The sequence below is a fragment of the Pezoporus flaviventris genome, unplaced genomic scaffold (assembly GCF_033815535.1).
Source record: "Pezoporus flaviventris isolate CSIRO_AGI_PZ_B2104156 unplaced genomic scaffold, CSIRO_AGI_Pfla_v1 ptg000154l, whole genome shotgun sequence".
Classification (NCBI taxonomy): domain Eukaryota; kingdom Metazoa; phylum Chordata; class Aves; order Psittaciformes; family Psittacidae; genus Pezoporus; species Pezoporus flaviventris.
This window is the reverse complement of record NW_026892702.1, coordinates 701,262-714,635: the sequence shown is the minus strand read 5'-3', so window position 1 is coordinate 714,635 and position 13,374 is coordinate 701,262. Positions and strand designations below refer to the sequence as shown.

The following is a 13,374-nucleotide window of genomic DNA, read 5'->3' as shown; positions in this document are numbered from 1 at the left end:
GGGAGAGGAGAGAGGTGTCGGTGCCACGTGAGGAGGGAGATTTGCATCAAGAGGATGTTTGCTCCCTGGGAAATAGCCTGGGACCGGAGCCTCCCATCGGCTGCCAATATGTGGGCATGACTCTCAGGCAAATGAGCTTCTACCAGCTCACCAGGCCTGCCTCACCGTGTGCCCCACAGCGGGTATGGCCATGTCACCCCTGAGCACGCTTCGGCCCCAGGGATGTCCCCACTGAGGCAGTCCCCGTGTTGGGTACCCCCATTCCAGCAGCACCACCAAGGAGTGACCGCACAGCACCATCAAACAAGTGGCCCTGGGGACCGCATGTCTCAGGAGATGAGCATTTCCCAGTGCCAAAGCCCTCCACCAACAGGGGATTCAACACAAGCTCATTCTGGTGGCCCAGGGCAAGGTAATTATAGCCAAAGATGAAGAGGTTGGCCCAGGCCACATACCACTAAGGTATCTTCAGTTGACTGCATCATCACCACAAAGTGGGTATTTGGTCCCTCCAAGTACCAGTTTTCCAGCACCAGAAGCCCTACAAACAATTGCCAGGCACATGGAATGATACCAGTGCCGCAGAACATGGGCTCAAGCCAGGGCAGTTTGGTACATGAGTGCTCAGCTGCAGCAGGGACATCAGTCAAGGTGATGGCACAGCCATCACTGTGGCCCAGCAGCACCGGGACACCAGCACAACTGGGGGACTCTGCCTGTGTCACCAGGCAGGAGCTCTCCAGCTCCCACAGTGTCCCAGTTGGTGGCCTCCTGTGCAAACAGAATCTTTCCCATGGACATGGGGATGCCTCCTCCCTGGCAGTGTTCAAGGCCAGGTTGGACACAGGGGCTTGGAGCAAGCTGCTCTAGTGGAAGGTGTCCCTGCCTGTGGCAGGGGTTGGAGCTGGAGGAGTTTTCAGGTCCCTTCCAACCCAAACCAGTCTAGGATTCTATGATTCTCACTATGATAGAGGCTGTGGTTTACGTCAGAAGAGCTGCACCATTTCCAACAGGATAAGGACTGGTGACAGGACACTGGAATGGTCAGAGGCTGAGCTGTGGTGCGACCACCCAACATGCACAGCCCAGGTGCTCCACTGCAGCCCCTGCAGCACCTGGGGTCCTCCAGCCCAGAGGCCAGGCAGGCAGTGATGACCCTGCCTGTGTCTGCCCCAAGGACAATGGCCATGCACAGGGTTATAACCATGTTTGGGTCTCGCTCAGGTTTTAAATCCCATTTGTCACAGGCTGGGAGGGGAGGAACACGCAGACCAGCACCCACGGTGGCACCTGTGGGAAGTGGCAGTCCCCAGCCCACATTCCCATGGTGGCCCCTACAGTGTGGGTGTCCCAGGAGGCTGGAGGATCCTGGAGCCTCCCCTTGTCCCCAGGGCTTCCCTGAACCACCCATGAGAGCTCTGCTCCCTGCAGAGGACGCGGGGACCCCTCACATGTGTCTGCACCACACAAGCACGAGGTTTCTCTTACAAATCCCAGCTTCTGCCCACAGGCCAGGCAGGAGCCCAGCCCACCCAGGGCACTGCCTGGGTGCTCACGGGGTGTGGTGTCCATGGGGAGAGCAGGAGGCTCGTCCCGTTGCTGTGCGTGCCCCTGCTTATGCCCCACTGCAAGCACTGCAGCTCACAGGCAGCGCAGAGGAAGGTTTTCTCCTGAGACACACACACACCCGCAGCCCCTTCCCTGCGGCTCCCTTGCCAGGAGCAGCTCCCTGGGGCAGAGCTCCCCCCTGCAAAAGTGAAGATCTCCACACGGATCCAAGGGCGGATCTGCACAAGGAGCCCTGCTCCCACCCGCACCCCACACGGGCTCCCTTCCCCGCTGCATCCCCAGGCCCGGGCAGGCGGCCTCGGCCAAGCGCCACGTTCCCCCCGGGGGCCCTGGCACCCGCTCTGCCCAGGAGCCGCGGGCAGAGCTCGAGCGGGCCCGGCGGCAGAGGAAACCTCGGCGCTTCCTGCGGGAGCGGCGCGGGCAGGTCGCTCCGCGCGCGCCTCCGCTGGGGCTCAGCGCTGGGAAGAAACGCTCCCGTCTTTCCCACGCTCCCCGACACATCCTAATGAATTAAGTGGGGGCACGCCCCCTCCCGCCTGCCCCGCATCCGTCCCCCCGCTCCGGGCTCCCCAGGAGGAGGCCTCCGGGGGTGGCTGGGCTCTCGCTGCCTCATCCGGAGCGCGGGCAGTGCCCGCTTGGCTTTGCTGGGAGCGGGCGCGACGTGCCCGGCACAACGCGCCCGGCGCAGGGTGGCTGCAGCCCCGCCGCCGCTCCTCCTCCCGGCCGGCGGGGAACTCGGTCTCTCGAGAGGGAGATTTGTGCCGCGGCTGCAGCGTGAGCGCCCGCTCCGGCACTGCAACGCCGGGTCCTGCTCCCGCCTCCCGCCGCCGGAGCTCGCCCGGCCGCGGCTTCCCCTGCGCGCAGAGGGGAGCAGACGAATCACTTGGGGGGGGGGGGGGGACACGGGGGACACGACTCTCCTGGTTTTGGGGGCCCCACCGAGTGAGCACAGGGGGGAGGAAAGGGGCCTCCCGGTGCCCACCGCAGCTCCTCGCCGGCGCTGTGCGGGGACCTGGCGCGGCCGTCACACCGCACCGGCTCCGCTCCTGTTCCGGAGCCGGGACCAAACCGGAGCTGAGATGCAGGATTGCAAAAGGGCCGGTTTAGTTTTTTTTTTTCCTGGGTTGTTTTTTGCTGTTTTCCTCCTCTCTGGCGCCGTTCCCAGGCCGAGTCCTGCCCCCACCTGCCAGCCCTGAACATTTGCATGGCTGGGTCCCTGCCCGGGCTCTTGGCTTTTCTCACCAGTGTCACTGGCAAACGCAGATTTGCTTGCGAGGATGTAACTGGCCGAGCCCCAGACCGGGGAGGTGTGAGCAATTCCCACTCTCCCACGGGTCTCTGAGAGGGATCGACACCTCCCAGGATACAGCCTGTAAATGCATCACATCAGCTGTCCTGGGATATTTAGGAGCGGAAAGGAGAGGGTGAGCCTTGGCACCCAGGCCACTGCAACCACCACACCACCAAGCTCAGGCAGAACTGCCACATGCTGGCACACGATGCCCAGGGAAGCTGTGGCTGCCCCATCCCTGGCAGTGTTCAAGGCCAGGTTGGACACAGGGGCTTGGAGCAAGCTGCTCTAGTGGAAGGTGTCCCTGCCCGCGGCAGGGGTTGGAGCTGGAGGAGCTTTCAGGTCCCTTCCAAACCAAACCAGTCTGACTCTGTGATCCTATGCTGCTTCCCCTTGGCCAGCTTTGCCATGATGGCTTTGCAGGGTGACTGCCATGCCTGCAGCACTCCCCAGCTAAAGGCTGTTCTGTGGCTCTTGGTGCTCTGGGCTGTGCCAGACCCCTGGGCACAACTGTAACTCCCCGTGAGTCACCATGACTCATGGCACGCTCCACCGTTCACCTCATCAGGACAGCAGCGGGCGAGGAGGGCAGGAATTGACACCAGTGTCCCCCAGTGCCAGCACGGCTCAGGTGATGAGGGCAGAGCCACCACCTCCTGCCCAGGCTGAAGCCCTCAGGGGGATGAGACAGGCCAGGGGGAATCTTCCTTGGTCAAACCTGGTTCTTACGTGGAGCCTGAGGCCTGAACTCACCTCTGTGTCCTGTGCCGGGGGGGGTCAATACCTCAGTGACACTGGGATTATGGAATCTGAACCTGGTTTGGGTTGGAAGGAACCTTAAAACTCATGCAGTTCATTCCAACCCCTGCCACGAGCAGGGACACCTTCCACTAGAGCAGCTTGCTCCAAGCCCCTGTGTCCAACCTGGCCTTGAACACTGCCAGGGATGGGGCAGCCACAGCTTCTCTGGGCACCCTGTGCCAGCGCCTCAGCACCCTCTCAGGGAAGAGCTTCTGCCTCATATCCAGGTTAACCTGGGAGAAGCTCCATGCACAGGACACCGGGAAAGGATAGGAAAGCCTCTGTCCATGGCTGCAGCCTGATTCACCCTTTTCCATTAGGATGATGCAGTTTGACATGTTCACATTAGAAAGATGTGATGGAAGCGCTCTGGCAGTGAAGCAAAATGGGGGGAGACATGGAGACCAGTCAGGGATAGATGGGGATGGGATAGGGATTGGGATAGGATGGGTGCTGGGAGGAGGTGGTGATGGGCATGGAAGTAGGATGAACAGGGAGTGGATGGGGATGGACACAGGATGAGGGTGGAGACAGATGGGATGAAGACAGGGAGGTAGGCATGGACATGGGAATGGGTGTGGAGATGGGTATAGGATAGGAATGGAGAAGGGGATAAGGTGAGACATTGGAACAGGCTGCTCAGGGCAATGCTGGAGTCACCATCCCCGGAAGTGTTCACACATCGTGGAGATGAGGCCCCCAGTGCCATGGGTGGTCTTGGCAGTGCTGGGAATGGTTGGACTTGAGTTTAAATGTCTTTTCCAACCTGGCTGATTCTGTGATTCTGGGATAGGATGGGGATGGGACAAACCAGCTGCAGAAATAGACAAGAGAAGCAGACCCTTGTGGGAGGAGAAACTGGAGCTCCTTCACACAGCACCTTACAGCCGGGATCGGGCTGGTCTGACTGCCCCAGCGAAGGAGCAGGACCCAGTGGGGGCCGCTTCCCGTCCTGATGGACACAGGGTTTTTCAAACCACGGAAGACACGACGGGAGGCTCCGAGGCGGTGTCTTTCATCGTCTGAGTCTGAACTGAGCAATTGGCCAATTCCTCCCTTTCCGTCCCCAAACGGACGAGTGGGCGCGTGCAGGTGACAGCAGCTCTGCCCCCACTTTACAACACTCTTATTCCTTTCTTCCCGCACCTCCCGTTCCGCTCCGGCCGGCCAAATGCCGCATCCTCCCCCGCCTTCGCCGTTTGCTCCCCGAGGCCAAACGGGCGCCGCGGACAGCCCTCGGTCATTGGGCTGCTTTTCCCTTCTCTTGGGTCACGGGGACCCAAACCCGCAGCCCCCGCTGGGCCGGCGGGGTCCAGGAGGGGTCCCGGTTGGGGACGGGCTCTGCCCGGTTCCAGCGCAGCGCTGCGGGAGGCGCGGCCTGGGTGTTAGTGCCCCCTGCCTGCGGCCACCGCGCCGAGTCGGGCTGGGGCATGGCCCAGCCGAGCCGAGCCGAGCCGGGCTCCGGCACGAGTCGAGTCGAGCACGGCAGAGCCGAGCCGAAACGGTCCGAGCCGAGCCGAGCCGAGCCGGGCTCCGGCACGAGTCGAGTCGAGCACGGCAGAGCCGAGCCGAAACGGTCCGAGCCGAGCCGAGCCGAGCCGAGCCGAGTTGAGCCGAGCCGAGTTGAGCCGAGCCGAGCCGAGTCGGGCCGGGCCGAGCCGAGCCGAGCCAGGAGCGCCCCCCACCGCCCCCTCCCGCGCGGCTCACGGCGGAGGGCGGGGAGGGGCGTGTCTCCCCTCCCGGCGGTTCCAATGGGGGCGCTGTGCGGCGCCCCGCCCCCTTGCTGACGCCACGACCGTGACATTGTTATGCTAATAAAAGGGCGGGTAAAAGGCGCGGCGCGGGGCCGGCGGCGCCAGCGAGAGCTGTGCGGTGGGACGGGACCGGCGGGGATCGGCGGCGGGGCCCGAGCGCTGTGCGCCGGCACCAGCAAGACCACCACCACCACCACCACCAGCAGCAGCAGCAGCAGCGCCCGCAGCAGCAGCAGCAGCAGCAGCGCCCGCAGCAGCTCCGCCGCAGCCCCACCGCATGCCCGCGCGGGCGGAGGCGGCGCCGTCCCTGCGGGGCGGCGGGCGGGAGGCGGCGGCATGAGCCAGAGCGAGGTGTCCCCGTGCGCGGCGCCGCCGCCGAGCCAGCGCGTGTTCCAGGAGGCGGTGCGGCGCGGGAACACGAAGGAGCTGCAGTCGCTGCTGCAGAACATGACGAACTGCGAGTTCAACGTCAACTCCTTCGGGCCCGAGGGGCAGACGGCTCTGCACCAGTCCGTCATCGACGGCAACCTGGAGCTCGTCAAGCTCCTCGTCAAGTTCGGTGCCGACATTCGCCTGGCCAACCGGGACGGCTGGAGCGCGCTGCACATCGCCGCCTTCGGGGGCCACCAGGACATCGTCCTCTACCTGATCACCAAGGCCAAATACTCCGCCGGTGCCCGGTGATGCCGGGGCCAACCCCCCCCTCCCTCCTCCCCTCACCCGGCCGCCAAAGCTGCTCCCGGCCCCGCGCGGGGTTTATTTGGCGAAGACCCGGGCCCCCCCGCAAAGCGCCGCCGTTCGCCTGCTTCGAAAGTTGTTTCGTTGTTGTTGTTTTCCTTCCAAGGGTTGTTTTCCTACTGTAATACGTTTTGTTTTGTTTTTTTTTTTCTCCTCCATCTACCTCGGCTGCACTCACAGTATTCACGGTTTCAGTTTGACATCTGGGCAGATGCTTTAAGGGCTCCCCCGTCCCCTCCCCGCTAATATTTAATCCTCCCTCCCCGCTCCCCTTGGCCTCATCCCGCCGACCTGAAGTATCTGGCTCAGAAGCGAATTCATTTCAACGCTCCCCAGAACCCCCCTCACTCCCCTGTCCCAGTGCCCGGTTCCCCCTGAGGCCCTGTCATGGGCTGGGGGCTCCCGGCAGCCCTTCCCGGCAAGGAAAAGTGGGAAAACCTTCCTCTTCCAGGAAGCTCCCAGTGTTTTCCCACCACTGATTTTTGTCTCTTCCCCAAGGCGACTCCATTGGAATACGACCGACACGGTTTTCTCGCCCCAACTGCTCTTGTTTTGTTGTATTTTGCGTTGGGTTTTCTCCTCTGGTTCTTTTTTGTTTCGTTTTTTTATGGGTGTCTGAAGAGAATCTGTGTTCTCACCCACCTTGAATCCGTTTAGCACACGTGAGATCCCAGGAAAAGACATTGAATCCTTCTGGTTTTATGAGTAAAGGAGGATTAGCAAATCCTGGACTTGTGTTTTTGTGTTTCTTTTAAAGAAGTGAATAAACTCTGGAGGCAGAGGAGCTGCTTTTGCACAGGAAGGGCCGCGAGCGCTCTCTGCTGCCTGGAGAGATGCCGGAAAACTACTGAAAATAGTTTGGGAATTTTATTATTTTTTTTCTTTTGGTGAAACTTGGATAACACTTCTCAATGCAGAACGACTCCTTTGATGTCTGTAGATTCACCCGTCTTTTATATGATATATATCTCCATATATATATTTATAAAAGAAAGGGAGGAAGAGGAAGCCACCCGAAGTCGCATTCGGAAGTGACTGCACGTATAATCGCAAATGCTGCTTTTTATTGCTATGGCACAAGAACATCCATTTGGAAAATGCGGAAGATTTCCGAAGTCTCCTCTCTCCCGTTGGTCCTTCAGCCCTGTCCATCTGCACTAAAGCCATCCGTCTCACTGTCGCCTCCCCACTTCTCCCTCTCTCGCTCCCTGCATCCCAACCATTCCCATTAAAAAAGGCAAATAGTTACCTGCTGGTTTATTTGGGTTGTGTCTTAACTATTTATCATGTCTGTATATATTTGTGGGTGAAGATTGTGAGCCTGGTTTTGTTGGAAGCTGGTGGTGAGTGTTTCAGAAATACGGTTTGGGAAATATGCCTTCTTCTTGTTGTTGTAGTCTTAAAACTAAAACACTTGAGTCTGCCATGATGATTCCCCATTGCACTGAATATCCCGCTTTGTCTCCAGTGGGTTCACTGCAGCTTGGTTTTGGTTTTTCTCCACTTCAACTCTTTGAGATGATTCTTTTAAAAGCTCCAGATTTCAAGACGCAGAAGAGAAGCAGCCCTGTCGCAAGCGCCTGCTGCCGATGCTGCCATTCCCAAGGAACTGCTTGGCCCAAGTCTTCTCTGTGAGCATGGAAGGGGGTGTCCAGCACCTCCCCTGGTGCTTCTGTGTGACAGTGACGGGGTGGGAACAAGATCTTTTCTAGCAAGGTTTTGTCGTCGTTACCAGATGGTTGCACATTTATATTATTTTTTGTTTTTATTTTGACTAAATGGATTTGCCACAAGGAAATGTCATAACATTTATGACATGGTATTAAAAGTGTATTGTAAAGCCAAGTTCTAGATGGAGTTTTTAAAAAGAAGCCTTGGTTATAAACCCAGTCTAAAGGGAGCTCTGTCCAGTGTTGTAAAGACAACATGATGTAACCCATATTTATATTTTTATAAAATACCTATTGAGACTGTGAATCTCCTGTGTGAATTGCTGGGTGAGTCATTGAAGAAAAGTATTGTTCCTGTCCAGCCTCCTGGAGCTTTGGACACACTGAGATTTGGGGAGTCTGTACGTTGGGGACGGGGGTTTGCTCTGAAATTGTGAGTTGATGTATTTTTACATCCCTGTTGTATTTTACTGAAAAGCTGCTGCCCTTCCTAGTCCCTGGAGTTTCAATTTTCTATGCAACCCCCACCCCCCCCACCCCCCGTCTCTCTTGATCCTGAGAAATAAAAGGGATGCAGATTGATTCAAATTGAAATGAGGGTTCCCCCCCCCCCGGCCCCCCTCGTTGGCTCATCGTGCTGCTGACCCTTCACGCCAAAACGGGGAGTACAAGGAAAAGCAAGGAAAGAGGCAGGTGGGGGAGGCTCCTTCGGGCATGACTGGTGCCTTCCAGCAGTGGTCTTATTATTATTTTTGTAAGAAGAATATATTGCTAATGTCAGTGGAATAAGCAGACATTGAAGCTGATGCACAGATTGCTCCAGAAAGGAGTTTTTCTGTAGATTTTCCTTTAGATGCGAATACCTTTTTTAATTATGTTAATTAATGTTAAGGATTTTTAGGCTTATATTGAAGCTGTATGTGGGTCACTATATGATCATTTCTAACTGGATAAAGTCTGTACAGTACAGCATATTCCTGAGTGTATGATAGAGACGTGTAGCCCCAGAGTGCGAAATTTATAAATAAATTTTTCATTGATCTTTTTATAAAAAAATGAAAAAGGCTTTTCTTGTTTGTTCCTTCCCACGGGGGGGTGATGCTGGGGAGGTTGGGGGGATGGGGGGTTGGGCCTCCCAGGTCCCTGGTTTGGTGCCAAATCACAGAACCCCAGCCTGGTTTGGGTTGGAAGGGACCTCAAAGCTCCTCCAGCTCCAACCCCTGCCACAGGCAGGGACACCTTCCACTAGAGCAGCTTGCTCCAAGCCCCTGTGTCCAACCTGGCCTTGAACACTGCCAGGGATGGGGCAGCCACAGCTTCTCTGGGCACCCTGTGCCAGCGCCTCAGCACCCTCACAGGGAAGAGCTTCTGCCTAAGAGCTCATCTCAGTCTCCCCTCTGGCAGGTTAAAGCCATTCCCCTTGGCCTGGCCCTGCAGGCCCTTGTCAAAAATACTGATGTATCTGAGGTTCCTCTGGGGTTAAATGCATCCCGTGTGATGGTTAGGGTTGATCTGGGGGGCTGGAGTGTGCAGCCTCCTGCCTTTGGGCTGCAGGAAGCTCCCTGAGGCTCTGGGGGATTGTCCTGGTTTACCCCATCCCACAGGCTGGTGGAGGTGTGGTGGCTTGACCAAACCCTAGGCTGGGGCTGTCACAGTGTGTTTGAGATGTTCCTAAAGCACCAGCTTCCCTCAAGGAGTGAGATGGGAGCTCCACAGCTGGTCCTGGGACCTCCCCATGGACCAAGACCGTGGTCATGTTTGAGTCTGCAGCCCCAGCCTTTTTGGCTGAGCACCCCCTGGCCCCCTGCAAACATGCCCAGGCTCCTTGGTTCTAAGCCCTTGGGCTCTGAGGAAGAAGCTGCTTTCAGACTAATGGTGGCTTCAGCCATCTCCTGGAAGAGGCATGGTTTGAGGGTCAGCATGAGCTCTCCATCCCCAAAGGCATCTCCATCCTCTTGTGTGGCTTGGAGCAGGCTGGTGCCCAAAAGTGGTCCGAGCCCTGCACTGCTGGAGGCTTTCCAGGCCAGATCTGGCTGCTCCGGGAAATGGGAAGAGCAGAGGCAGCCCCCAGCCTGTGTTGGCTGATCCCTGCCTGCAGCCAGGGCTTTGAAGGCAGGATGCAGGCAGGGCTCCCACACTGGCAGCAGTGTGAGGTTTGGACATGGGGCTTTCTCTGTATCAATAATTTTGCCACCTCTGGGAATGCTGGAATCCCTGGGAAATTTGTGCCATGCTCGATTTGGCTCTGGGGTGTGGATTCCCGGGGACGCCAAGAGGGGTGTCCCCCATGGCAGTGTGGAGGAAACATGGATTAAAGGCTTTCCTTTCCAGGCTGGCCAGCCTCCATCCCAACGTGCCGAGCCCCATGCCACCTCCTGCCAGCGTGGGAAAGATGGGCACGAGTCACTGCCTGCTTTTAGTAGGGAAAAAACGATGATGCCAAAACCATCCCTCACAAACACTGGGTCCTGAGGGTCCATCACCCAGGGTCCTGCGGTAGCTGCTCACTGTGGGACATGTGTGCATTGGGTTTTGTCCCACTTGAGCATTGGTGATGGCACCAAGGCTCCCACCATCGCAGTGCTGCCGGGTTGTACCTGCAGGTGCAGCCTCCCCCGACCTCTGCCCCAGGCTCAGGATGCTGCAGGAAACATCATCCAGGTGCCTGCTTTGGGGTGCCACGGAGCTGGGCTCAGTTGGGCTCAGCCCGGCAGCCTCTCACCCTTCACTATCCCCGGGCTCCAGCCCCCACCTCAAGGATGGATTTTTTCGAGGCAAAGCTGCATTCCTGCACACAGCCCCTCTCTGCACCGCTGGGGCCTCCGGCAGAACCTCTGCAGGGGACATGGGCTGGGTGGTGAATACAAATCACCCTGTGTCCCCCAGCTCCCACATGCGATGGTCCCAGTGCTGGGTCCCTGCATGGCCCATGGCCACCCCGCTCCGCAGCTCTCCTTGTGCAGAAACCCTGTCCAAGAACTCGAGGAACTCCAAAGACTTGGTTTTTTTCCTTCTTCTTTCTTTCCTTTTCTATTTTTGTTCCAGTAAAACACAACCACTGGCTCCTTTGGTGGTGTAAGCACATTCTTCTGGCATTTTTGCATGTCCCTGGCTGCGCGTTATTGTCCGCCGGCCGCATTACGTAGGTGCTGTTGTTCCAAGAGAAACCAAAGCAAGAATTTGAACTTTCAAGTGCTTCCTGCCATTGTCTTTTGCTTTTGTTTGTGCTACTGACTCCAAACCAGATGGATCGGGCTCCCCTCAGGCCGCGGGGGTGATGGGAAGTCAGTGCAGCCCGGCGAGGTTCGACAGCTTTGTCTTCTCTTCTATTGCCTTTCATCCGTCAAGCCCGGGCAGCGGCACTGAACCGACCAACGCATATGGATGGGGGGGAGGAGGTGGGATTTTATTTGAATTTCAGGGAGCTTAACGCAGTGAGTAATGAATGAGAAAGCGCCGGCGCCGGCGAGCGGGAGGGGACGGGCTGCAATCAAATTGAGGACATTTTAAATAGCTGCTTTGTTGGCGGTTGTGTGACGGTGACAATGCCGCAGGCTGCGGGTGCAACACAGTCACCTTTTCTTACCAAAATGAGGATCACAATCGACCTCTGTGCGGGGCTGGGGAGGAGCCGGGGCGCTCGGCCCGGCTGCGATGGGCGCTTCTCCAGCTGCGGGTTTCACCCGGGCTCGAGGGTGGGCTCCATCCAGCAGGAGACCCCCGGTGCGGGCTGGGGCTGAGGGGTGGCCAAGCAGGCTGCAGCTGGCAGCACCGGGCTCACAGCACATTGGACAGGACAGGACAGCTCATGGTTTCCACCTATTTTGCTTCTGACCCAAAGCCGCTTCAGTGTTTGGTGCTGGGACCTGATGCAAAGGCTCTCAGGCTGGGGCTGGCGCTGGCTGCCCTATTCCTTCAGCAGAGTCATTTGGGGCTCTTCTTGGCAGGCACACAACCTTCACATCCTGCTGTGAGGCTGGGTACAGGATTCCCATGCACTGTCACTCTGCAGACCTCCATGCTCAGCGGGATATGTCCCCCAGGGATGCTCCCAAGCACCAGCACAGGGAATGCAGGCAACTCTCATTTCTATTTGGTGGCAGTGAGCATCCCAGGGAATGACACTGCTCCATCGTGTGGACAGGAGAAACATCATCCTGCTCCTCCAGAAACCCTTCAGCTGCAACGTCCCGCTGCCACCACCAGCATCCATCTCTTCGGTGCCCAGCAAGGGGTGCCCAGGGAGAGGTGACCTCCGGGTCTCACACTGGGTGGGACACGGAGCTGTGTCTGCAATGTAGATTTTGGCTTCTTCACATTAGCAGATTTCTCTTCCTGACCCTACAGCGATATTAAAGCAAGGGCTTGAGTCTGGAGGTGTGGAAAGCTGCTTGGGTGGAGGGATGGAGGGTGGCTGGGGAGGAATGGGGGAATAGAGCATGGCTGAGGAAGGACACAGGGATGGGTAGAACAACGAGCAGAGTTAAAGCTGGGGGGATGACAGGCTCGGGAGTGGCTGGGACAACCGTTTTAACTGGAAACTCCTCATTCAGCCTGAATCCAAGAGCATTCTGTGTCTGGGAACAGTCTCTGAGGCCAGGCCAAGCAGAGCAGCACCTCTGAAGTACCCTTGCGAAGTGGCAGAGCTCCCTGTGTCTGATCCAGCCCAGCATCAACCAGCTTCACCTTTATCCCGGGCAGGATGCACGCAGCAGCAGCAGGGTGGGAGCTGCTGACCCCCCATCGATGCCAGCCCTGCCACAGTCATGGGGGACACGGGGACCCTGGCACAGGGATGCAGCAGAACATCCGCACAGCACAGAGCAGGGCTGAGCCATGCACACCCCTGGCAGGAGAGGACATCAGCCAGGCAACAACTGGAGGCAATGTGTTGGTAGGGCAAAGTGGGGCTGAGCCTTCACCTGGGGCCTGAGCAGCACCCTGGGACTGATGGTTTGAAACACAAGGGCACAATGAGCAGACTTCTGGCTTCTAATGAATTATACAACCAAGGAAAGCCTCTGCCTGGAGCCAGCATCTCTGTGGCCTCCTCTCCACCCCGGCAGTGCAGTGCAGCCTCAGTTCTTGTTTTCTCCAGCTTTAAGCACACTTCTCACCTATGCCAGCAGCAATGTTGTTTAGTACACATGGTGCAACTGCACAGACAGATTCCTTGTGCCCAGGGCTCTGCCAGGTTTTCTTCCTGTTTGCCTGGGGAGCTTTCAGTGTGGTCACCCCTCTGATGTCAGTGTGGTCACCCCTCTGCAGGCTGGGCAGGAATGCTGTGGCAGCTCCTGGGACACCTGATTTCCTTTATGCCTAAAGCAGTGCTTGGGCTGCTGGGGGGCTGTGCTGGAGCGGACAGAGGGGCTGGAGGCAGTGGTTGCTGCTGCCCCAGCCTGCCCATGGAGAGCAGCCCAATGCCTTTGGACACCACCAGCTCACTGGGATCCCTCAGCCTGAGGTCACAACAGGGGGAACCCCATTCTCAGGGACTGGGGTTCCCTGAATCCCAAAGCGGCCGGGCTGTGGGTGCAGGAGGGTGCTGGTG

At 58.0% G+C, this 13,374-nt stretch overlaps 1 protein-coding gene across 1 annotated transcript; it reads left to right on the top strand.

Annotated features, from left to right (window-relative positions):
* The first annotated feature begins 5,643 nt into the window (after positions 1-5,643).
* NRARP (NOTCH regulated ankyrin repeat protein) lies at positions 5,644-8,887 on the top strand. Its single transcript, XM_061479587.1, has one exon. The coding sequence runs from the start codon at positions 5,752-5,754 to the stop codon at positions 6,097-6,099; it is 348 nt and encodes a 115-aa protein (XP_061335571.1). The 5' UTR covers positions 5,644-5,751; the 3' UTR covers positions 6,100-8,887.
* Positions 8,888-13,374: the final 4,487 nt, after the last annotated feature.